This window comes from Eucyclogobius newberryi, unplaced genomic scaffold (genome assembly GCF_026437365.1).
Source record: "Eucyclogobius newberryi isolate DKJ021-1_F unplaced genomic scaffold, fEucNew1.0.hap1 SCAF_22, whole genome shotgun sequence".
NCBI lineage: Eukaryota > Metazoa > Chordata > Actinopteri > Gobiiformes > Gobiidae > Eucyclogobius > Eucyclogobius newberryi.
The window spans coordinates 19,581,894-19,607,830 of record NW_027315857.1 but is presented as its reverse complement, the minus strand read 5'-3'; the positions used below and the strand labels follow the sequence as shown (position 1 = coordinate 19,607,830).

General features: G+C 42.4%; 1 protein-coding gene across 1 annotated transcript in view; it reads right to left on the bottom strand.

The window, feature by feature from the left end:
* The window catches only part of col4a5 (collagen, type IV, alpha 5 (Alport syndrome)), a 362,461-nt gene that overhangs the window by 55,137 nt on the left and 281,387 nt on the right, over window positions 1-25,937 (bottom strand). The window contains exon 2 of the mRNA XM_072459360.1: window positions 12,244-12,340. Within this exon, the coding sequence (XP_072315461.1) occupies window positions 12,244-12,330 (87 nt within the window). The 5' untranslated portion in view covers window positions 12,331-12,340. The remainder of the gene's footprint in view (window positions 1-12,243; window positions 12,341-25,937) is intronic.

Genomic DNA, 25,937 nt, shown 5'->3' with positions numbered 1-25,937 from the left:
GTTGTGGAAAAAATATAATCTGGCCCTTTACTTTTTAACTTTAAATTCTATTTCTAATCAGATTTAGTTCTAACAGCCTGACAACCCCTTTTGGCCTGGAAATCTACATGTCCGGACTCCCTGGAGTGGCTTGGAAGTCCCACGTTATGTTTCACACTAGGCAAGACATGTGAATTGAATTAATGCAAATGTTATGTTCTGTCTCCTTCCTAAAACCACTGTTTCTTTGATGTCCCATTTGCTCCTTCTGTGTGTGTGTGGTCATGTGACCATCTGTGATTTAAGGCAGGGGACAGACGTGGGACGGAAGGATTTGGGAGACACACATTTTGCGAAGCAGACAAGAGACAGACGCGTGGACTCGGCCTTCGATGAGAATGGCCGAGTCCACACGAGTTCCTTTCTGATTCAGCCACAAGATTAAACAGTTTACTTTTGAAACAAGACAACTTGCTTCTTTGTCTTAACTAGAGATTTTTGCCACCACAAAAGTGACGTCTCTGTGGATGTGTTCAACAGATTTAACACGAGCGGAAACTAGAGCGTGTTACATCCATACGGAGCAGTGTGTAAGTGTAATACTGTAATACTGGCACTAGTCAAGTCTTCTCATGGTGTTAAAAGTCAAACTTAGACACTCTGGAGAAGGCTTGATACTCGATACCAGTTTAAATACAGCGGGGACAAATAAAAACGCTCTATTTTTAGACGGTCAAATGTAATTTTAACACTTAATATTGGTAGCAGTCTCTTTAAAACAGAACTAAGTAACATTTTCACCTCATTGAACGTCTTTGTAAGTCCCTGTGATGGTTAAATATGTATTTTTGGGGCATATGTCATGTCTGTTGTCGCCCCCTGCTGTCTCGGGGCGGAAAACCAGCCTCGACAACTCCCCTGAGAAACCCTGACTCTTTATTTTCTTTTTTTTGACAATGTGAAATGTTTTTCCACATGACTACACTGACATTATGATACATTTCTGACGTATTTTCACACGGGAGCTGCAGGGGGAGCTCTATCGCCAAAGTCACTTAGTTCTGCTTTAATATAAGGTCCAACTTTGTCTTATTTATGTGATTTCTACAGTATCAATACTCGTTCCAATGAGTGTCTAGTTTCAATACAATTTTATTATTGATTAGCATATAGTGGTCTGCATTTGACCCATCCTTCAATGCTATTGGGGTCAAACCTGTTAGTAGCATCAATTACAGCGCATAGTTCTTGAGCTAAGTTTGTTAGGGCGGGGCCATATGGTGATACAAATTGAATCGTAATCTCATTCCAGTGATAATCTGCTATTTGTTTATTCATCTTCTCTTGAATCCAGCTCGAGACTCAAACAAAAACACATTTTAAACTGCAATAAAAAAAAAGTGCAGATATACAAAATACAGTCAACGTGCGTGTAGTGTCTTGCCCAAGGACTCAATGTAGTATTATCATCTAAACAGTAGCAGTACATGATAGTTTCAGCCAATGTTTTGTTATGTTCTTTAGTTTTTTTTATAGAGTTGCGAGGATAAACTTGTCAAAAGGCTTCGTCGCGTCACAAACTTTGATCACAAGCCGCTTTTTTCCCCCCGTCTGCTTTTCAACCGAACTGCTGATGATAATGACAGAGGGAAGTCGTAGGAAGAGGACACGGCGCACCGAAGAACTCAGATAGTAATAAAACACAAAGCAGAGCGATAGAAAGGCTGAGTCACTCCGGGTCAAACCGGGACAAAATCAGAGACTGAACCCAAACGCAGGGATTATTGTGTTTGTTTTGGGCATTTGTTTCATTAAAATGCTCTGCTTTTAGATCGCTTTTGGTGTTTTTTACGATAATGGAACAGGTGTTGTTGATAAGGCTCTATGTGAACACTATGGTTGAACTGATCGGCTTTACATCTGGAGCTGGTAAAAGTGTTTTTTATTTAGTCTAGAGGCATTTAGATTTACATTTAGAAAGGAAACATCACAGTTATGTCTGTGATGTTTATGCCAATACTTCAAACTCAATTTTTTTATGAAAGAAAAGGCTCGAAAAAAGAAAAAAGAAAAGACTCAATAAGCACTTTGAACACAAAATAATAGTACTTTTTCCATGTTACCAAGCTCAAGATCCTTTTAAAGTTATTCAGGAAGGTGTAAATTTTGTCCTGTTTATGATTTTTTTTTAAAACTTTTAGTGTCAATACTTGTTCAGTAGTTTTAGTATCGATTAGTATCAGATTTTTGATACTTTTGACCATCTTGCTGACATCAAGGCAATGTCTGGATACTCGATACTCGACAAGAAAAACCCTCTTTTTATACTTTTTATACATACAGAATGAGCTGGATGTCACGAGATGACTTGTAAGATGTGAATTAGAAACAGATGACGCTGTAATTAATGCATTATAATTGAATATAAGTGAAATTAGGTCTAACAAAACAAGGAGCCACTCTAATGAACACAATCACATCAGATTTGAAATGTTTTAAAGCTTAAAATTCAAGTAGAGGTGGGGGTCCCAGGTCGGTTGTACAGTTATTTAAGGGGTCCCGGCCTGAAATGTTTGTGAATGTTTGGGAACCCCTGCAAAAGAAGACAAAATAATAGTAGATTCTTCTCAATCATGCACAAATTAATGTGTAAATCGCGCAGAAAATAAACAAAATTGTGATATTTCTTCTGCTATGGATTGAGATCACTCTAAAACTCCTCAGGAAAGGTACAATTTTGTCCTTTTATATGTTTATTTTCTCCCTGTGTCGACATTTGCTCAAAAGAATATATAGTTTTGATTCTAGTTTTAACATCATTGTACTATTTTCAGTATTCTTAGTCGTTTTTAAACCCTCTGATCTGATTTGGGCTCAAACTCAGTCTCTCTTGTTGCAGCAGACATCTGTACATCAGGACTGCTTGATCCTAGACAGATTACAACCCGCTCGCTCGCACTCGCGCTCCATAAATCGAGAATGCAAAACAATAAATGTCCCCGGTCGTGTGCACGTTTCCCCCGGCCGACATCTCCAGCCTTGATCTCAGCACACTCAATAACCTTTTCTTAATACAAATGCACCATAATTGCTTTGTTGGTGTGAAGATAAGGCTTGTATGAGCCTAAAATGCAAAGGAAATCACTGCGAAAAAGTAAAAACTGTTTAAATTCTGAATTATAATCTTAATTTGAGACGTTTTGACTGGTTAACATACATTATTTCACTCATTTTGCAACATGGAGATTGGGAAATGATCCACGTTAAGGCATTAAACGTATCTAGACAAGCAAAAAGGGCAAGTTACAGGTCAGGTCTGTGGTGAGGCGACGCTGCTTACAGTAAGAGTAAGTGTTTAAAAAGCTACTTTTGAGCAACTAAAATAACTGTAAGTGAATAATTGAAAGAAAGATAAGTTTAATGTCGTACTGTGGCACTTTCCATGGAAACCAATAACATATCCAGTCACATAGTGCACCTTTAATACAAACTTGTCTGCTTTTTTATATCGCATTTTCACTTTCTTTTGTCACTGGAATATAACCTACAAACAACAGAATATATTCTAACTAAGCAGTCAAAGGAATAAAACAAATAATTGTACCTTATTTGACCGATCTTTTTCCTTTTTTACGCTACTTTCATTATTTTAAATGTATTTTAAATGTAGGGATGTCATGATTTCTAACTTTAGTGTTAAGATTATTGTGAGAAAATCTTTTACAATTTGAGCCTGCGACAAAACAACAGTGAAATATTTAATTTTCTTTGATTCCTGTGCTCTAACATTTTGCTACTCCTCAAGTTTGTATTAAAAAAAATGACAAAAACAGCGACTTATTTACATTTAGGTCTATTTTTTGAACTACAGATTTAATTTAAAAGACGTAATTTTGCTGATTTAGCAAATTTTTTGGTTCTTATGATTATATAGTGACCTGAATAATCACGATTATCGATTAACATCACGTTGACAGCCCTATTGCGACGTTTGAGCTGCTCTGTCCAAGTAATTTCCCTTGAGGATCACTAACGTTAAATCTAAATCTAAAATGTGTTCATAATAAAGGAAATCCTAACTGACAAAAAGCTACCGAAACCGAGGTCAATTTGTATCTTTTTTGGCCGTGCTGTAAATGTGGCAAAGAAATACTGTTTGCAGTAATGGAACAGAGAAAAGAGCCAAACGCTGCTGTGAGTAGGAGGACTTGTCAATAGGCCCAGACTCACAAATCCCATTCACTCATCGTGATATCTTCTTTTCATCAGTGTGAGGGTTACGTGAATACATAACCTGCACTTACTCGTAGCTCTATACCAGAGTTTAGAGTTTAGAGTCAGTTCAATCCACATTTTTGCCCTTTTTCAGAATTGTCGTTATCTAGGGCAAGTAAAGCAATAGTGTAATCCTATTTTAGACCTGGTTTAGCCCCAGTCTCTGCACTGGCCCCTGTGGCTCAGAGAAGAGACTTTAAAGCAGCTTTGCTTATGTACAAGTCTCCATGGCCTAGCACCAAAGTACATCTCGGATATGTTAGTGCCATATGAACCATCTCGGACTCTGAGGACCTCAGGGACCGGCCTCCTGCTGGTTCCAGAGTCAGGACTAAACATGGACCGGCCTCCTGCTGGTGCCCAGAGTCAGGACTAAACATGGCCCGGCCTCCTGCTGGTGCCAGAGTCAGGACTAAACGTGGACCGGCCTCCTGCTGGTGCCAGAGTCAGGACTAAACATGGACCGGCCTCCTGCTGGTGCCAGAGTCAGGACTAAACATGGACCGGCCTCCTGCTGGTGCCAGAGTCAGGACTAAACATGGACCGGCCTCCTGCTGGTGCCAGAGTCAGGACTAAACATGGACCGGCCTCCTGCTGGTGCCCAGAGTCAGGACTAAACATGGACCGGCCTCCTGCTGGTGCCAGAGTCAGGACTAAACATGGACCGGCCTCCTGCTGGTGCCCAGAGTCAGGACTAAACATGGCCCGGCCTCCTGCTGGTGCCAGAGTCAGGACTAAACGTGGACCGGCCTCCTGCTGGTGCCAGAGTCAGGACTAAACATGGACCGGCCTCCTGCTGGTGCCAGAGTCAGGACTAAACATGGACCGGCCTCCTGCTGGTGCCAGAGTCAGGACTAAACATGGACCGGCCTCCTGCTGGTGCCAGAGTCAGGACTAAACATGGACCGGCCTCCTGCTGGTGCCCAGAGTCAGGACTAAACATGGACCGGCCTCCTGCTGGTGCCAGAGTCAGGACTAAACATGGACTGGCCTCCTGCTGGTGCCCAGAGTCAGGACTAAACATGGCCCGGCCTCCTGCTGGTGCCAGAGTCAGGACTAAACGTGGACCGGCCTCCTGCTGGTGCCAGAGTCAGGACTAAACATGGACCGGCCTCCTGCTGGTGCCAGAGTCAGGACTAAACATGGACCGGCCTCCTGCTGGTGCCAGAGTCAGGACTAAACATGGACCGGCCTCCTGCTGGTGCCAGAGTCAGGACTAAACATGGACCGGCCTCCTGCTGGTGCCCAGAGTCAGGACTAAACATGGACCGGCCTCCTGCTGGTGCCAGAGTCAGGACTAAACATGGACCGGCCTCCTGCTGGTGCCCAGAGTCAGGACTAAACATGGACCGGCCTCCTGCTGGTGCCAGAGTCAGGACTAAACATGGCCCGACCGGCCTCCTGCTGGTGCCAGAGTCAGGACTAAACATGGCCCGGCCTCCTGCTGGTGCCAGAGTCAGGACTAAACATGGACTGGCCTCCTGCTGGTGCCAGAGTCAGGACTAAACATGGACCGGCCTCCTGCTGGTGCCAGAGTCAGGACTAAACATGGACCGGCCTCCTGCTGGTGCCAGAGTCAGGACTAAACATGGACCGGCCTCCTGCTGGTGCCAGAGTCAGGACTAAACATGGACCGGCCTCCTGCTGGTGCCCAGAGTCAGGACTAAACATGGACCGGCCTCCTGCTGGTGCCAGAGTCAGGACTAAACATGGCCCGGCCTCCTGCTGGTGCCAGAGTCAGGACTAAACATGGACCGGCCTCCTGCTGGTGCCAGTGTCAGGACTAAACATGGACCGGCCTCCTGCTGGTGCCAGAGTCTGGACTAAACATGGACCGGCCTCCTGCTGGTGCCAGAGTCAGGACTAAACATGGACCGGCCTCCTGCTGGTGCCCAGAGTCAGGACTAAACATGGACCGGCCTCCTGCTGGTGCCAGAGTCAGGACTAAACATGGCCCGGCCTCCTGCTGGTGCCAGAGTCAGGACTAAACATGGACCGGCCTCCTGCTGGTGCCAGAGTCAGGACTAAACATGGACCGGCCTCCTGCTGGTGCCAGAGTCAGGACTAAACATGGACCGGCCTCCTGCTGGTGCCAGAGTCAGGACTAAACATGGACCGGCCTCCTGCTGGTGCCCAGAGTCAGGACTAAACATGGACCGGCCTCCTGCTGGTGCCAGAGTCAGGACTAAACATGGCCCGGCCTCCTGCTGGTGCCAGAGTCAGGACTAAACATGGACCGGCCTCCTGCTGGTGCCAGTGTCAGGACTAAACATGGACCGGCCTCCTGCTGGTGCCAGAGTCTGGACTAAACATGGACCGGCCTCCTGCTGGTGCCAGAGTCAGGACTAAACATGGACCGGCCTCCTGCTGGTGCCCAGAGTCAGGACTAAACATGGACCGGCCTCCTGCTGGTGCCAGAGTCAGGACTAAACATGGCCCGGCCTCCTGCTGGTGCCAGAGTCAGGACTAAACATGGACCGGCCTCCTGCTGGTGCCAGAGTCAGGACTAAACATGGACCGGCCTCCTGCTGGTGCCAGAGTCAGGACTAAACATGGACCGGCCTCCTGCTGGTGCCAGAGTCAGGACTAAACATGGCCCGGCCTCCTGCTGGTGCCAGAGTCAGGACTAAACATGGCCCGGCCTACTACTAAAATCACTATTATTCTGCTCACATTGCATTACATTTACTTCATTTTTGTAACAATTCTCTTACTTCTAATCCACTGTTTGGGCTGTTTATCATTCTAACGCTTCACATCCACTTAGTATTATTTCTCCTGCTGATTTGCATTGATCAATAAGCTCTTGTCGATACAAAACATATTCGATTAGCTTCAACAAGCCCTTTACACCAGAGGAATGACATGACAGGACACAAAGCACAGACAGATCCTCACGGCGATACCATTCACTCTTTATTACATCAGAAGACAAATACTCTCCAATACTTTGTGGTATCTACGCAATTCAGACAGGTCCATACTTTGTGAACTGATATATTTGGCTCGGGAGGTCATCGGTTCAATTCCTGGATATAAATAGATCATTTTAGGTCAAAGAAAGGCATCAATTGAATCAAGTCCTGTTGGCTCATAATTTGAAGTCACATTTGATAGTTATATTTCAAATTCAAGAAGTAAAATGGGTTAATAATGTCTAATAAAAACGGAATAATCAAAAATCCTTGTCTACTACTTTTATGACATCAAATACCAAAATACAATGTACAAAATGAATGTTAAATATTTTATGTTTATCCACTACAAGTTGCAGTTTTTGCCTTAAAATTTGAGTCCAACTTGTTTTTAGCGTGCGGTCACATTTGCATATTCACTGCTAAACCAGGACTACACCAGGACTACACCAGGACTACACCAGGACTACACCAGGGCTAAACCAGGACTAAACCAGGACTACACCAGGACTAAACCAGGACTACACCAGGACTACACCAGGACTACACCAGGACTACACCAGGACTACACCAGGACTACACCAGGACTACACCAGGACTACACCAGGGCTAAACCAGGACTAAACCAGGACTAAACTAGTACTAAACTAGGACTAAACCAGGGCTAAACCAGGTCTAAACCAGGACTAAACTAGTACTAAACTAGGACTAAACCAGGGCTAAACCAGGTCTAAACCAGGACTAAACTAGTACTAAACTAGGACTAAACCAGGACTAAACCAGGACTAAACCAGGACTAAACCAGGACTAGACCAGGACTAAACCAGGACTAGACCAGGACTACACCAGGACTAAACCAGGACTAAACCAGGGCTAAACCAGGACTAAACCAGGACTAAACTAGTACTAAACCAGAACTAAACCAGGACTAAACCAGGGCTAAACCAGGACTAAACTAGGATTACACCAGGACTAAACCAGGACTAATCCAGGACTAAAAAAGGACTAAAAAGGACTAAACCAGGACTAAACCAGGATTAGACCAGGACTAGACCAGGACTAAACCAGGACTACACCAGGACTAAACCAGGACTAAACCAGGACTAAACAAGGACTACATCAGGACTAAACCAGGACTGACTCAGGACTTAACCGGGACTAAACCAGGACTTGCTCAGGACTAAACCAGGTCTACATTAGGACTGAAATGGGCTCAATTTAGGACTAAATGACAAGTGTGAACGTGCACTGAGATTCTAACCAGAGGTGCCATTTTGAGGACTTTTGCTAAGTAGAATGTAAATTGTTTCGCTTTTCAGAACATTCACATAATCACTTTTACGTAAATATGTCGTAACTAACCTAAAACGGCCGTAAAAACAAATGACTTTTACCCACGCTAACACCGCCATGAGTTATAGCCGTTAATAGAGTATTTTGTCCTCGTCCTCTGTTGGTTCTCCTTGACTCTTGACTTGGGGCTGTTAATCTGCAGCTCATTGGCACGGCGGTGTGAAGAGAGGACTGGAGGAAACGCACGCAGATGTTTAGAGACAAACCAACACTGCGACCCGGGTAAACATGGACACAACGCCGGTGTGTGCCGGACCGTGTGAGGGGAGAACTGCCACGAGCTGGAGGGAAAACGGCAAAATGGGCGAAAGTGGAGGCATAGACGAGTTTGTTTCTTCATGTATTCGATCATGTTTTAATTTATTTACATTTTTTGTGGTGTTCAGTATTTATTTTATACATAATTTTAAGATATTGTAGAATTAATTCCTCCAAAGTCTGAACTCTTCTTCCAAAAGCAGCTTTTCCTGAGTATTGGCTGTAAAATTGTCGATTAAAAAGCCCCGAGCTTATCATGGATGATTTAAAACTAGATTATACACACAGCACAAATACGTGTTCAAGGTAACAATAACTGAAATATTGGGATGTGACATATCGTCGGCTGCCATAATAAATTACCGTATTTTCCGGACTATAATTTGCACCTTTTTTGATAGTTTTGGCTGGGGTGCGTATATTATACTCATATTTATACTTATACTCATACTCTGGAGTGACTTATATGTGATATTATTTGTTATTTTCACACTTGCAACTGCATCTCATACTCCAGTGCGACTTATATATGTTTTTTTCTTCTCTATTATGCATTTTTTATAGTCCGGTGCGACTTATTGTCCTGAAAATACGGTAAATTATACGCTTCTTTGCTTATAAGCTAACAAAAAACAAACAAATAAACACATCGAACTAAAAATACCATGATCCTTTGCTCTATTTCATTGCAGACAACATAAGGACATTACTGTTTTTTAAGTTTTTTTTTGTTGTTGCCCTTTTTATATTTTTTTGCCGTTTTATGTTTTAAGTCTATGGAATATTCACACCAGATGCTTGTCAATGCATTTTAAAAGGAAAAAGCATATCTACAATTCTTCAAAATACCGCAAAGAACATCGTACGGGGCGATGCATATTGAGATAATGTCATACCGAGAGATTTGCTTCAACAATGTGTACAAATTTGACCAAAAAATGTGAACACTTGACCGTCTGTCGCTATAACAACGTCAGTGCTGAACTCATCTCTCCATCGCCCTTTCCTGCTGCTTTTTCAGTGCAATGTAACTATCTTCGAAATCTCAGGATGTTTTGGCTAACGGCTAAGCCCACGTGTTTGGCTCTCCGCAGTCACATGGCCTCCGCCCAGGTGAACCCCTCCCTTTCTCTCCCCCTCTCTCTCTTCACCCCTTTCTCTCTTTTCTCTCTCTCTATCCCCCCCTCTGTCGTTTTGTCTATGGGAAGAAGAAGAAGAAGAAGCATGCATCAAATTAAAGTGTGTGTTTGGGGGCCGCGCGGCATGACGACTTCAAAGGCGGGACCTGGAGGTATATATTACACCTGAACTCTTTCACCTGCGCCAAACCAGATTGGTATCAGGGCTGTGGGGATTAGCACCGGGCACAAAGACACTCACAACACGCTAAGCTAAGGAACAGGGCAAAGGAACAGTAGACGACAGCGATGTGTTGTTGTATGGAAAAGTATTCATAACCAAACACGACTAAGACTGAGGACATTTCAACTTCTACTGTGTTTTCTGTATGATTTGACATTTGAGGTTGGAATAGCGTGAGAATCAGATATTTCTATTGATATTATCATTTTAAAGATTAACAATATTGTAATATATTTGTTGTTGACTCAAAGTTTTTTGTTATGTGTGCAAAATATTAAATTAATTACCATGAATAAATTGTGTATAAATGATAGATTATTAACCTATTGTTTATTTCTTACAATTTCAATGTAATAATTTAATTGTCAGTGCATTAAATCTATGTAATCTTTAAGAAATGTTTAGCTACACATGGATATATGTTTACAGTGGAGACGTTTTTCCACTAGGGGGCAAGAGTGAGACCCCAAACTGCAAAAAAAACTGCAGTCTAACTTATAATGAATGAGAAAAGAGTAACTTAGACCATATTTAGCACTTAAATTGGCACAGGAATGAGAAGTAAGTAAAAAGTTAAATTATGTAAAGGATCCTGATGCTGATTTACACCAAAATAGTGAATTATTTTTGGTCCATAGCAGATTGTTCCCGGTTTAGAGATTATAGTGGATGTATGTATTTGAAAATTAAATGTATGTGTTTATACGTATTAAGAAAGTTGTTACTTTTCAAGATAGAGAAAGTGTTACGGTGCTACAATCCGATACTGTATGTTACAAAACCCCAAACCTCCATGGGATTGTCCCACTGTCACACCAGAACCCGTTACTTTACACGTTTCTGCTCTTTTGATAGAGGTCTAACGGCCCCATCCAGTTAACCACATTCCTGGGGTCTTCCTCCGCTTTTGTCTCCACGGCGACCATTCTTCCACCTCCGCACAGACCAAACTCGTAACGTGTCCGACCACAACAAAAGAACCGCGCATCTCCCATTGACAGGTGTCTATACAATGACTCAAGCGCGTAATAGCAATCAGGCCTCAAAATTTTTCCGTAAACGCAATTTAGAAGTATTTGATAATGGTGGATATCCAGAAAAATATAAGAATAAATGAAAAAAAAAGTGCAAAAAAGCTGTTAAACTGTTTGTATCGATGATAAAACAAGCTATAAATATTGCACAGAGGTCTCACGTAGCACATTCACACTCTTAAACATTGTAGAATAGATTAAAATGTCTTGAATAGTGCGTAAAAGTGCGTAAGAGCCAGACCCTGCACAAGTGGGCGTGTTTTGCCTCCCTCGCTCATGAATATGTAATCAGGCTGAATATTCAAAGCGGCTCATTGTAATATTACATTAAGCCTGGAATGAGAGGTTTGTGTAGCTGCAAGCGCGTGACACCGGGGTGCAAATGAAGACAGCGGCCCGGCGCACGCACCGAGCAACTCAAACACGCGGGTCAAAGAATGCGCAAACACTCCCGCGCGTGCCCAATGTGCGCCAAACGGTGAAGAGCAGGTGCAACGGAATAAAGACACTGTTGATAGCAATAGTGCGTGGCATAGAAAGCAGGACGCAACGATGTCACTGGAGAGCACTTGCATAAAACTGCTTTGTGCGCCTTTTGCTGTCGCGGTGCGTGCGCAAAGTCGCCGCGCGCTTCTCAAAGTCTCAAAGCGACTTTTACGCGCAGTTTGTGCAAAGTTCTCCGCGCAGTTTAAATGGAAAAAAGGGGGCATTGAGGCGCTGGCGTGTTGGCACAGGTCGAAAACGCGAAGTGCGCCGCGGAAATAACCGGGGATCGGGGGGTCGGGGATATAGTCACAGAAAACGGCGGCATTCAGATGCGCACCCAACGCGATCACATTTTGCGTAAAAGCCGTGCGTAAAAGTTGAACGGGGAAAAGGCAGCGCGGTGCAGGCGGCTGAGTCCTGCACTTGTTTTAATCCTGCTCCCTATTAATAACTTTGCGACCGGTCGTGTCCCAAACGCAAATAAGCAATAGTTTGACATGGAAAGCGACGCACATTTGCGTGTTTTGTCGCGTTGTAGAGGAGTAGAGGAGTGCGGGGGGTGAAAGAAAAGGCGCACTTACCGCAGAATCGGACCGCTGCACCGCCACGCACAGGGCGACGAAGACCACGGCCGCGGCGAGCTGCGGCAGCCCGCTCCGGGGTCCCATCTTCGCTCTTCTGGGGGTGGAACACACACTCACACACACACTTTTTTCCTCCTCTTCTTCCCCTGAACGCAAACTTCTCCTGCGATCCTCCTGCGTACAAACTCAACCTGAGGACACCTACAGACGTGACATAGCCCGTGCTTTCTCCCCCCGCGCGCGCGTGTGCCAGTCGCGTTCCCCCCGGTGCAAGAAAAAAGACGCGATCGGACACAAAGTGCAGCTCGCGCTCGTTGGGGAAAAGGGGGCTGCGCGGGTCGCTCGGTTGTGGCGCTTGGCGGAGGCTCCTAATGGTCCTGGCACCCGACGCCTCTGTAGTCCGCCTCCCCTCGACTTCCCAAAACCTGCCCAGGAACTACTTCCCTCTGACACGGCGCGCACGGATACGCGCAGCTTACCGCAGCCTATGCACCGCGCACGTCAATACAAACTCCGAACTTCTGCAGCGTGACGTGAGTGACTGCTGCGTGAAATGGTCAACTTTTGCGTTTGGAATCACGCCTAAGTCCGCTTGATTGCGAATGTAGTCCCTCCGCTTGCGGATGGATACTCTTGCGTCGCGCTGCGTGCCACTACAGAGCAAGCAAACGCCGGGGGCTGCACAAAAAAAAAAAAAAAAAAAAAAGCCTCAACATACTCAACATATGCCATTTTATTTGACATTTTGTATGAGCCCGGGCACGTCACATACCTGCCACTCCGTTTAAAAGGTCAAATTCTACCTTTTTGACTCTTGACTCCTGACACGAGGAGGATGCTGCAGCTGAAATGAGTGGATTAGAATGACCAGGTGCAGGAAAAGTGCTGTGTATTTGCATAAAATAATAATAAATGTTTCTATTTGGCATAGCGTACAATTTTAACTGCGTAATGTCAGCTTAAGCTATCATTTGTAAGCAAAAAGTTATGAGCCTTTAAGAGATGTATTGCACCTTTACTAAAATGTATTGCATGTGCTGATTTCAAGTGCAATACAAACGATTACCTGTAAAATGTGAAATTCCAGAAATTATCAAGCAATGTTCTTCCATCAGACAGCCTCCTTGTATGTTTGTTATGTTTGGTTTGCATGGTTGACTTCATTTCTCAAGTTTAAACAATATTTTCGTGATGTTTAATCTAATTACACGTATTCCTTATTTCCTTATTGCATGTGCTGATCTCAAGTGCAATACAAACAATTAAACACCTGGACAAACTTAGAAAATGTGACATTTCAGCAATAATCAAGCAATATTTTTCAATCAGACCTATATGTTTAATTTTTTTTTTTTTTTAATGTTTGGTTGACATGGTTGACTTAATTTCTCAAGTTTAAACAATATTTTTGTGATATTTAATCTAATTACACGAATGCCTTAAATTTTGGACCATTTTGTCATGACCTTTCGTTCGATTCACAAGAACAAGACATACATCCCTGTTACGTTTTACAATATTAGTGACGTTTTCATCAGCATTTTAATAAGATTCTTACTCCGAAACGTGACTTGAGATTTGAGATTTTCAAAACAAGCCATCTTTTGTGGGTGAAACTTCGCACGGACTCTTGATAGAGCCTCGCTGCATGAACATTAAACCAAACTAAGCCGACAGTTGAGTCAAGAACATACCTTTATTTCAACAAAGTGCATCAGAAGCTAAATTCACATGTGACTAACGGCGCTGACAGTCTGTTGGGTGCAAACTAAAGCCTGAAATAGAACCAACACACACGCTATAACACTTGTTTGCCACAGCATCCTCGTCTTTGCATAATCCAAAATTTGCTGTGGCGATCGGCTGAGGTCTGGCTGCATGTAAACGCTTGAATAATTACATGTTTGTTATGTCTGAATGCAATTTCATGTTCAACCCAAATCCAGTGTTTAGTCTATTTTTCATTTTGGGTATGATGGTATTATGACTGCACGTGTGAGTGGACAAGGCATAGAAGTTACACATGTGGATGCTGATGGGAAAACGCAACACTGCACACAACACCAGTGCAAAAGTGTTTCATCTTTTTTACAAACTTTTTAACACGGTTGCGGCATCAAGTCGTTCAATATAAAAACACAAACGGCACTTATGTGTATTTAAATTGGTTCCCGGTGGTTTTAGACTCTCCTGTTCCTCTCAAAAGTCTGACTATTTGCAATTCAAATACGACACAAATTGGAAATATCAGTAGAAGTCTTTCAATGGAACAGTATTAGACTATGGATATGGATATGGACATGGATTAAAATACATAAGTGTTATTTTTATTAAGAGTATAAGAGGTTTTTATAAGAGTTTTTCTTCTTAGAGTTTTAAAAAAAATATGTAATCTGTTTTTTTATTATCATACTTCTGTGCCTAATCTGTTTCTGTACCTAATCTGTGTTGCAACACTGAAATTTCCCCATTGTGGGACAAATATCGGTTATCTTATCTGATCTGATCTTAATTATAATGCAAAATGGACAATAATAAAGGCATACATGTTCAAAAGGAAGAAGAAGGAAGAAAGGAAGAAGTCAAAACGTTTTAATCTGAAGACTTTCAATGGAACAGTAAATAAGATAAGATAAGATATTCCTTTATTGTCCCACATGGGGAAATTTCATTGGTGCAACGCAGGTAGATATAGAGGTAGATACAGAAGAACAGATCACTTATAGGAAGTCTGAAAAACACTTTCAGTAGAAGATCTCCTATAAATAAATAAAAACTCCCATAGACAAATAAATAAATAAATATCGAATTGCATGAAATAAATCAGCTCTCATGTTGGTTCCCTCCATCCCACAGTTCTCCCGTTTCTACTTCTTGCATCGGGACTCAACTCGCGCACCCAGCCGTTCATTGCCAGCTGCTTCCCCCCCTGTGACACCTCAAACGTCCAAAAGCGCCGGCACCTTCTCGCAGACGACGCGCCTCCGGTCCCTGTCCCAGAATGAGACGCCCCCCCCCCCCCCGTCCGGGTCCCGCACGCGGCGTGAGTGACAAGCGCGCTGGCCCCGCCCCCCCGGCTCTGTGCAGGCGCAGCTCAGACGAAGCGCTTCAGCAACAGCCCGAGCGCGCGGCAGCAGCGAATCCACGGCTGCGGCTTTTGGTGAGTTCGGAACACTTTGTCTATCGCGCACGCACGTCGCACCTTCTCAGAAACCCTCACCGCGCGTGTTTTGCGTGCTTTTCCCCTCCCGCAGGTGAGAAGGTTTTGCGGTTGCCCGTCGATGAGCGCGAGTTGAAGCGGGGACTCGCTGGTGAAGACACGGGACGGGTCGGTGGATCAAGTCGCGGTTCTCCCCATCTAAAAAAACCGAGCAACATGAAAGTCCCGTGAGTAGCTCTGAACTCGATTTTGCTCCCGGTTTCTAACGGTTTTACCCGCCGCACACTTTGGCCCCCCCGGTGCACGTCTTTACCTGCCCCGGTCTGTGTCACCGGGACTAACGACGCTTTCTGTTCCCTGGACAGAGTCTGCGTGGTGCTGGTGGTGTTCCTGACCGCGTCCGCATACGCGCAAGGGGTAAGTCCAGGCTATTCTTACGTGCTTTGAACTATTATACCTTTTATTTCATGTTATAGACTCATAAATGTCTTGTTTGTTGGATGTAATAATGCCAAATATTCGTGCGTAAAGTTGCGTCGCCTGTGCGTAAAGCCACTTTGCGTTGCCATAACGTGTGGATGTATCTACAAGTTTTGTTTCGCAGCAAAGTTGTTATTATTTAAAAGTAACATGTTTGTCCTTGCTATGTAGTAAAAGTGTTATATATTGTAGCCGGAGGCGGAGGCTGGAGGTACCTTTTTTGAGTGGGCCGCTTCTCGCTGTGATTAGCCATGCAAAGCCCGCCCCCCTCATGAATATGTAATGAGCACCGAGGAATATTATTAGTCATGTGAAGCTACAGCAGGAAACATGTGGGGAAACGCACAATGCTACAGTTGGTTTTTTGAGCAACATTTGGCAAGTAAATATGGTTAGAGTTAATACTGATTGTCATCAAAAACCAAATTGCTATTTCAGAAATCTGAAAAGGTTTATTGCCATTGTCAATGAACAGAAGTCACACACATAGCAACTTGCTTTGGTGATTCGGTGCAACATAAAACAATGAACAATGATAAAACAATATATAAAAAGTCAAAAAGTGAAACAATTAAAATCTGCTATAGACTAAAACATAGAAATAGGCTTTCTATGTACACACTTTTTGTTTTAACCTGTTATGCTTAGGGGGATTTTTGTGCAACTGTCTCTAAAGACACCTCTCCAAATTAAAACCATACTTGTTTATTAAGTATGTGGATTATATACAAAAACTCTGTCTCTGTGTGAAGGTTACATTCTCTATTTTTACCCTCAACAGTCAGAACGACTCTGTCTGACTGAACAAACGTTATACATCCTGGAACATCCACAAAAAAGGTTTTCCTTTATCCTCGCCAAAGTTTTTTTGTTAAAAATGAGGGTGTTTATAGCTGCTGTTTGTATGTGAGGCCTGAAATACACTTTATATCATTACAAAACTAGTTGGCCACTTAATCAAAGCATTTTGTTGCTATATTTACTCATATAGTAACACAATGCTTTGATAAGTAGATGAGATGTACATTTTCAATACTTAAACATCCTCCTTATTACATGTATTGGTGCATATTTGGTCACACCGAATGCATTTCTTTTCCTTCTATAGAAACAGCTCAGAATATAGGGCGACGGTCTCCATTTTCAGCCAGAAGAACAATTAACAATGTCCCTGGTGCATTTTCAATATAAACAAGTTAACTTTTCACAGTTTCCTCACTAATGCAATCCATGTATGATTCATTTGTCTTTCTATTAAGTTTTATTTACAACTAATGAAACAAACATGGATCTGCAGGTTTCATGATGAGCAATAACACATGATGTGGTCTTACATCTGTTAATATTTAATGGTACAATCATTTGAGCCAGATGGCGATATGTTTCAATATATTGATCTGAATATACGCACGGAAATTCATGGATACATTACTGTGATTATTTAATAGGTTTGTGGCGTGTCCATAAGGCCTTTTAGTTGGACATTTCCACATTTATTTTTGCTTTACGTAGAGCTTAATACTCACTTGTCCTCACTTGTAAACTACATAATGCCTGGACAGTTCCTTAGGCTCTCGAGCTCTCGAGTGCACGGGGTCAGCTCCTAATTACAATGAGAAAAAGGAACTATTTGCGGCTCAAGACGTGGGCATTTAGTGATCATTTAAATCTGCATCAACTTGTTTGCAAAAGTCCTTTAGAGGTCAGGCAGTAGCTCATATAGATAGACATTAAACCCGATCGGAGCTCCCTGGGGTAAAGTGATGGAGGTGCATTGACTCTGATTCGAGCTCTCCTCCCCCTGAAGTCTTCCTCTTTTGCTGTCGTCGGTTGTGTCACAGTGACAATGGACGCATATGTAAAGAGGCAAGTGACAGATGGCTTCATTGGGTGGTCCTGGGCACAAGTCAGAAGCTGGTTAACTTCAAGTGAACTACATTTATAACAAAGAGAGATGAGCAAATAGGTAGTGACGTGAATTTATCTATGTTTATTCCCAGGGTTTTTATGCACTCATCAGTTGTGGAAGTGTTTAAACGGCGCATTTGTCACCAATTTTACCATCCCACAAGTAATAATAATGATACACAGAAACTTGTGTAGCGCTTTTCATGATACCCAAAGACCCTTTACAAAGAGAGGCAAGCATAAACAGAGGATAAACTTAGTGAAAGTCGGTTTTGAAGAGGATTTGATGCTGCGTTCACGTTTTCCCGAGTTGAAAGATGCACATGAACTCTCGCTGAAGTTGGGAAAAGACGTCCCAACCAGGCCCACCTTCTGAACTCCAGTCAAACGCGTTGTGAGTTCGAATCCGGCCCTCGACAACGTGCTGCATGTGATTCCCCAATCTCATTCCCATTTCGTGGGCCAAAACATTATTAAAAAAGTCTGTGAGCCTCCATTGAGCTAGTCCCAAGCCTGGACAAATGGAGAGTGCTGAACCAGGAAGAACATCCAGTGCAAACATATGCTGAAAGAGTAAAGCAATGTGTTTTACTCTGCATTTTGACCAGTTCTGATGTAGTTTTATAAGCATATGGCATTGTTTTTGGAAATATATTTTCCATAGATCATCTGTAGAATAATTTGACATCGGCATTTCCAGTAGATTAGGCATGAAGTCCAATATTACCACTTTTAGGGTGTGTTGTATTGCTTTGCATGTTCTTTTATTTCTGTCCCACTTAGTTTCTACCTAGTGTCTGATTTCAGTCCAGTCTGGTCTTGAGGCCAAAAGTCCACTTGTTCTCCACGCTTCTGAGAGAGGTGCGATCCAAATGGGAAATGTGTTGCAGAGAATGTTTCAATGAGCTGGGCTGAGATGGAAACAGCTGTTGGCGAAGGGGAAACATCACACAGAAGTGAGGGAGAGAGAGACAGAGAGACAGAGAGAGAGAGAGAGAGAGAGAGACAGAGAGAGAGAGAGAGAGAGAGAGAGAGCAAGAGAGACAGAGGAAGAGAGGGAGAGAGAGACATACAGAGAGAGAGAGAGAGAGACAGAGAGAGAGAGACAGAGACAGAGGAAGTTAGATGAGAGAGAGGGACAGAGAGAGACAGAGGAAGAGAGATGGAGTTAGAGAGGGAAAGATAAGAGGAAGAGAGATGAGAGAGAGAGAGACATAGGAAGAGAGAGAACGAGAGAGATGAGAGAGAGAGAGACAGAGGGAGAGAGATGGAGAGAGGGTAGAAAGGAGGCATAGAGACAGAGGTTACTGTGGACAAATGGAGATGGCCTTGAAACACAACGCAATTGTGTATAATTTTTACAACTTTTATATATCATCAATATATTAAAGCATAATATTATGTCAACAAATACATTCTTAAGTTGACCACAGCCCTGTTAATAATGATATAATAATCACAATCTTGACATTAGAATGATGTTTTTTCATATATTGCACATCACAATTCCTATTGATTTGCAAAAACTGACTATTACCGTATTTTCCGGACTATAAGTTGCCCCTTTTTCCATAGTTTTGGCCGGGGTGCGACTTATACTTATATTTATACTTATATACTTATACTCCGGAGCGACTTTGTGATTGACGTCACAAAGGCGCCGGTCCAGCTGGCAGCCCGGTGCAACGCTCCGCTCTTTTTTCACACTTTTTTCACACTTATGTGCTTTATCTTTTGTATTTTGTAAATATTTTTTCTACTTTAGTTGTACGATCGGGACACGCGCTGGAATCGCTTAATTCAACTTGTTTCGACTTTGTTCGGCTGGATTATTGAGTGTTTTTCGTTGTGTCGTCGTGATGTGCGCTAGCTCTGAGCTAGCCCCCCCCGCCCCACCGCGCTCCTCGGCCACAGCCGCCGTATGGATCGGCGCCGGTGCGTTTATACAAAGGAGGAACTCATGAAACTGCGGAAAACCATCGTCTTACCCGGAGATCGTCACGTTATCCCGGCGGACATCCTAATTTTTCCCCTCCATCCCTTTTAGGGAAATGGGAGGTTTTGTCTATAGGAGTTTTTGTTTATAAGAGTTCTTCTATTGAGTGTTTTTTAAACTTCCTATATTCTGTGATCTGTCCTTTTCCTCTGTGTCTACTGCGTTGTATCAATGAAATTTCCCCATGTGTGGACAATAAAGGATTATCTTATCTTATCGTATATGTGATATTACTTGTTATTTTCACACTTGCAACTGCATTTCATACTCCAGTGCGACTTATATATGTTTTTTTCCTCTCTATTATGCATTTTTTGGCTGGTGTGACTTATAGTCCAGAAAATACAGTATTATTATTAATTGATGATATCTGTAGATGATGGTGACAAAGCGAAAAGAACTTTTTGAGGAGAGGAGACATCTGTTTTTCACAATTAAAATCCTTCACTTATCCAGAACAGAAAAATATATTTAGACCATAGACAGTGTCTCCCCGATCATATACAATTATTTTGAGATCATTAGCAAATGTATCAGGACCGGCACCTAACACTAGACCTATCCCCTATCCCCTTCCCCCGCCCCGCCCCCCGCCTCTCCTGCCTGCAGTTGAATACCTGTGGTTCTTGGTGGGACATGCCCTCTCCCTGCAGGTGCAAAACCACTGCATCGGACATACCTTTACACCCTGTTTGATTTGTGAGGCTCCAGGTTGTCCTTTTCTCACACACCATCCACGTTCACATTTGCCTTACCTAATTCTGACCTCATCCCGGCAAAAATAACGTATATTCATGATCCAAAATGTGTTTAATTCACTGTATTTATCTTGTTTTTGGTAGTTTTGCCCTTTTTCATTGTTCAAAATACTACCGACTAACACCGCTTTCATGCCTTCATACGTGGATATCTTTTATTTCAAATTCACACACATGACCCGTCTGCATTCCCATGTATGAAGCAAATCAAATATAGATTTTGCTGATAACCATAGCAGCAGCAGCAGTAGCAGGAGTGCAGGCTTCACCTTTAAAGTACATACCTATTATTCCAACAGATAAGATTAATGGTTAACACGCAGCTTGGGGGAAAAAAAAACAGATGACATTCACCAGTCTTGGTAATTATGAAGTTAAAGGCAGCTGTCAGGTCTAATTACATGTGATTGAAACCACCTCACTCCCATTGGAACATCTCAGAGTGAATAGTTTCAGTTACGAGATTAAACGCTTATCCTATAGCTTCAGTCTGGGCAATGAATGTTCTTGTTCGGGTCAAGGTAAATGTCAGATATACCGTACTTTCCTCATTATAAGGCGCACTTAAAAGCCTTTAATTTTCTCAAAAAATGACGGTGTGCCTTATAATCCAGTGCGCCTTATACCGTATTTTTCGCACCTTTTTTCATAGTTTTGGCCGGGGTGCGACTTATTCTTATATTTATACTTATATACTTATACTCCGGAGCGACTTATATGTGATATTATTTGTTATTTTCACACTTGCAACCGCATTTCATCCTCCAGTGCAACTTACATATGTTTTTTTCTTCACTATTATGCATTTTTTGGCTGGTGCGATTTATAGTCCGGAAAATACGGTATATGGATGAATTCTGGTTGTGCTTACTGACCTCGAAGCGATTTAGTGTGGCACACGCTTTGTCCAGTGCGCCTTATACATGAAAAATGATCAAAAATTGACCATTAATTGACAGCGCGCCTCATAATCCGGTGCGCCTTATAGTGTGGAAAACACGGTATAGTATTTATTGTGTATTTACGTTCTGGGTACTACCATGCACCAGCTAGTTAAAGTTGAGTTCGAGGTTGACTGTTCATCTGCATTTGACCCATCCTTAAACTGATAATTGTCAATATGATCTTTTAAGTGGGTTTTATTTTGACATTTCCTGGTGTTGTGGGTTCAGTGTCTAATTCACGTCAGTCTCGTTTTGCTAATTGTTCTCTAAAATGTCCAAGTCATTGTCGCGGGACACGTTTCCCGACCGAGACATTAAAGTTAAGTACCATCTATAATATTGCACTATTAATTCTTCTGGTGGAGGGTTTGACACCTGTTTGCCTCATGAGATCGTTATTGCCTTGCCTGGAACGTTCCATGGTAATAAACACGTATTTATTGGTCATTTATTTAAGTACAGTTTTTCTTTTTGTTATTGCCTAAAAATAATTGCTTTGGTGGAGTCCCTGGCTTGCTCCATTTATCTTCAGGCCGAAACCAATTCCAATCAAAAGTTGTAAACCATAAACTGCAAACTCGAGTCAGATTTATCTCCCACGTCTCCATAACCTTTGCCTGTTCGCACTTCTACTTGTGCGGTGCATTGCTACATGTATCTCGTTAAAAAGTATCGCCTGGGAACATGCCCTAGTGTGTATTTACAACACAGGTGCAGAGGAAGAGTCGGGGAATACCCATGTTTCATAGCAACGGCACATGTTTTTTTTTTTTAATAGGAATCAATGCCGCCGCGAATATGTTCTACGCTGCGATCGCCATTGAAGGTTAAACGTTCAATCTCTGCGTTCTCCATTGCGTACGGTTGTTGTGTCTTCGAGCAGAGCACTTACCTTGGCGCCAATGACTATTTATTTACCCCAGAAGCAGCAGAGATAGTGTAAGGCCAATTTCAAAGCCGTTTTCGATTCAAAACTGAAGTCGAATGGTCAAAAGGCCTCAAAATGCTGTCCATAGCCTCAAACTGAAACCTTTGAAATGGACAGTTACGCAATTTTAATCATCATCTGAATTTAAGATGTTGTTGACAGTACTCAAGTTTCAAACTCGATTTCGATACTAAGGAATAGGAACTATATTCTACGCCAATTTTAATACCAAAATGACAATAAAAACCCTAATAAACAGTAGTAATTTGTAGTAATTTTCACCACAAAATAATGGTCTTAACAACGGTTCTGATAAAGCTCAAGCTCATTCTAAAATTGTTCAGGAAATGTCAAATACTGGACCGTTTATGACACGGACAGCTGTGTCCTGCAGAAGTTCTCTGACGACTCTGCCATCATCGGACTCATCACGGACGACGATGACGCGGAGTACAGAGGACTGGAGCAGAACTTTGTGGACTGGTGTCAGCGGAACCACCTCCTCATCAACGCGGGGAAGACCAAGAAGATGGTGGTGGATTTCCGCAGACGCCACTCCACTGCCCCCTCACCAGTGAACATCCAGGGACGGGACATTGAGAGAGTGGACTCATACAAGTACCTGGGTGTTCATCTGAACCACAAACTGGACTGGACTCATAACACAGACGCACTGTACAGGAAGAGCCAGAGTCGGCTCTACCTCCTGAGGAGACTCAGGTCTTTTGGAGTGACAGGGCCACTCCTGAAGACCTTCTACGACTCTGTGGTGGCATCAGCCCTCCTGTACGGTGTGATCTGCTGGAGCAGCAGCATCACAGAGAGGGAGAGGAGGAGGCTGGACAGAGTCATCAAGAAGTCCAGCTCCGTCCTGGGCTGTGCTCTGGACTCGGTGCAGGAGGTGGGGGACAGGAGGGTCCTGGCTAGATTCACATCTATGCTGGACCATGAGTGTCACCCCCTGCAGGACACTCTCTCTGCTCTGGAGAGCAGCTTCAGTGAGAGACTGATCCACCCTCGATGTGTGAAGGAAAGGTTCCGTAGGTCTTTCCTTCCTGCTGCTGTCAGACTTTATAACAAAAACTGTTAGTACTGAACACTCGCAATACTGACCTAACCTAATACTGATGTGCAATTCTGTCATATGTGCAATTGCTGTTGGAATTCATGTGCAATTACTGTGAAATTCATGTGCAATCTATGTGCTGTCGTGACACATATTCATGTGCAATTACTGTCGGGATCACATGCAATGGTATTTATTTATTTATTTATTTATTTGTCTATGGGAGTTTTTATTTACTTATAGGAGATCTTCTACTGAAAGTGTTTTTCAGACTTCCTATAAGTGATCTGTTCTTCTGTATCTACCTCTGTATCTACCTGCGTTGCACCAATGAAATTTCCCCATGTGGGACAATAAAGGAATATCTTATCTTATCTTATCTTATCTTAGTATTGATTAGTGTCTGATTTGATATGCTTTTGACAGCCCACATTAAAGATATAATAGCCGTAGTAAAAAAGTCGCATACATTTTTGTTCACATTTAATTTGCAGCTGTAAGTCCTTGTTCTTTTATAGTTGCTCGTATTATGTCTTGCCTCGTGTTTTTAGAAGTTGGAATGAGGCGCACACACAAAATTCTAAATCGTGCGGTTTGTTCCAACTTGGCAGAAAGACCATGCGATGAAAGCATTAAAAGCACTGAGCGCCAATTTAAAACGTTATAGCAACAAAACAACACACGCAGGGCAACATGAGTGCGTCGTTTTGGAAAGTTTCTCCACGTTTCCTTTTCAAATCTGTCCGTGCAGTGTAAGATGATTGACTGATTCCAAATGTACGGTTGAATTCTGTCAACGGAACGAGAGTTTAAGTGAATAAGCGCAAAGTAGTTTTTGTAGTTAACAATTTGTAGTAGAAAATAGTGAAGAAAAATATGTAAGAATTGACTATAATAATACTAAACACTTGCACAATGCTTTTCATGATGATAGATACTTCCAGTGCAATTTGTAGTAGAAAATAGTGACAAAAAAGATGTAAGAATTGACTATAATAATACTAAACACTTGCACAGCGCTTTTCATGATGATAGATGCTTCCAGTGCAATTTGTAGTAGAAAATAGTGAAGAAAAATATATAAGAATTGACTATAATAACAATACTAAACACGTGCACAGAGCTTTTCATGATGATAGATGCTTCCAGTGCTATTTGTGGTAGAAAATAGTGAAGAAAAAGATATAAGAATTACTATAATAATAATACAAAAAACTTGCACAGAGCTTTTCATGATGATACACGCTTCCAGTGCAATTTGTAGTAGAAAATAGTGAAGAAAAAGAAGAATTGCATTGTAGTTTTAGTTAGTTGTGGAAAACCATAGCAATTAGAAGATCGGCAGTTCAAATCTCAAGGTCATCTTACTTCGAAAAAAACACAGCCTGAAAATAGATGAATAATTTTCTAGCTAATTTGTGCAAAGTGTTTCAAAAATATATGAAAAAACAATAATTTTACTTCAAGATATTTCAAACTTTGATCAATCTTGTGCCAGTGCAAACATTTCTTTCCAATTTTGACGCCTTGTTTTGATTGGCTGACTGGTTTTCTATAAGGTTCCCATTGTTTTGAAGCGACTGGATTCCAGACGCATTATTTTGAGTGGGTTTGATGGACAGTTCAACGACTCCGCAACTCTTCAACAGATTCAAGTTTTTGTCTCCGACGCCAACCCGCTCGCAAATCTCGGCCCTTTAGGTTATCCGCGGGCACGCCGTTGGTTTGTCTCCCTATTGGTCACGGTGAACTCCGAAAGGTCAGAGTTCACGGCGGACACAAAAGGAGGCAGCTTAACATTCCTATTCGCTCTTCACAATAGTGTCTCTCTCAAAGGGAAGACGAGCCGACACAAAACAGCGCAGACAGAGCAAAGACAGATTCTGAGATGAGAATATAGCCGGCTCAGTGTTTTAATGCAAATCAGATCAAGTCTAAAAGGGTTTAATGCAACTTTATGGGAACGAATGCCAGATATTTATAATTTAATTGTTTTTTTTTCATATAATAAAGTTACATTTGTTTTGACCCAATACAGATATATTGTAAAAGCAGCTCTTGGGGTCAAAATGAGACCGTGTGCGCTGTCTGCATGTAGTTATTAAGCATTTTTATCGTCTGTGAACCAGGAAGTAACACCGTTAACTCCGCCTCTCGCCTCTGAAAATGGTCAAAAGTGCTTATAATCTCATTGCGGTGAATAATTAGGATCTTAGGAATGCACTTAAAAGTAAGGAACAAGTTTGATCTTTAGAAAGTTTTAAATATAGTTATTTTCCCCATGTTTTTAAGACAGTAATTGATTGTTGTCGGATTTTAGAATGTGATGATGTCATACGGGCCTAAGATTCACATCCACAAACGTTAAACCTGATCATTGCCATCATTAGAACATAAATCGCGTTTTAACAATATAAATTTGAGTTGATCCCATCTGCATTGAATATAATT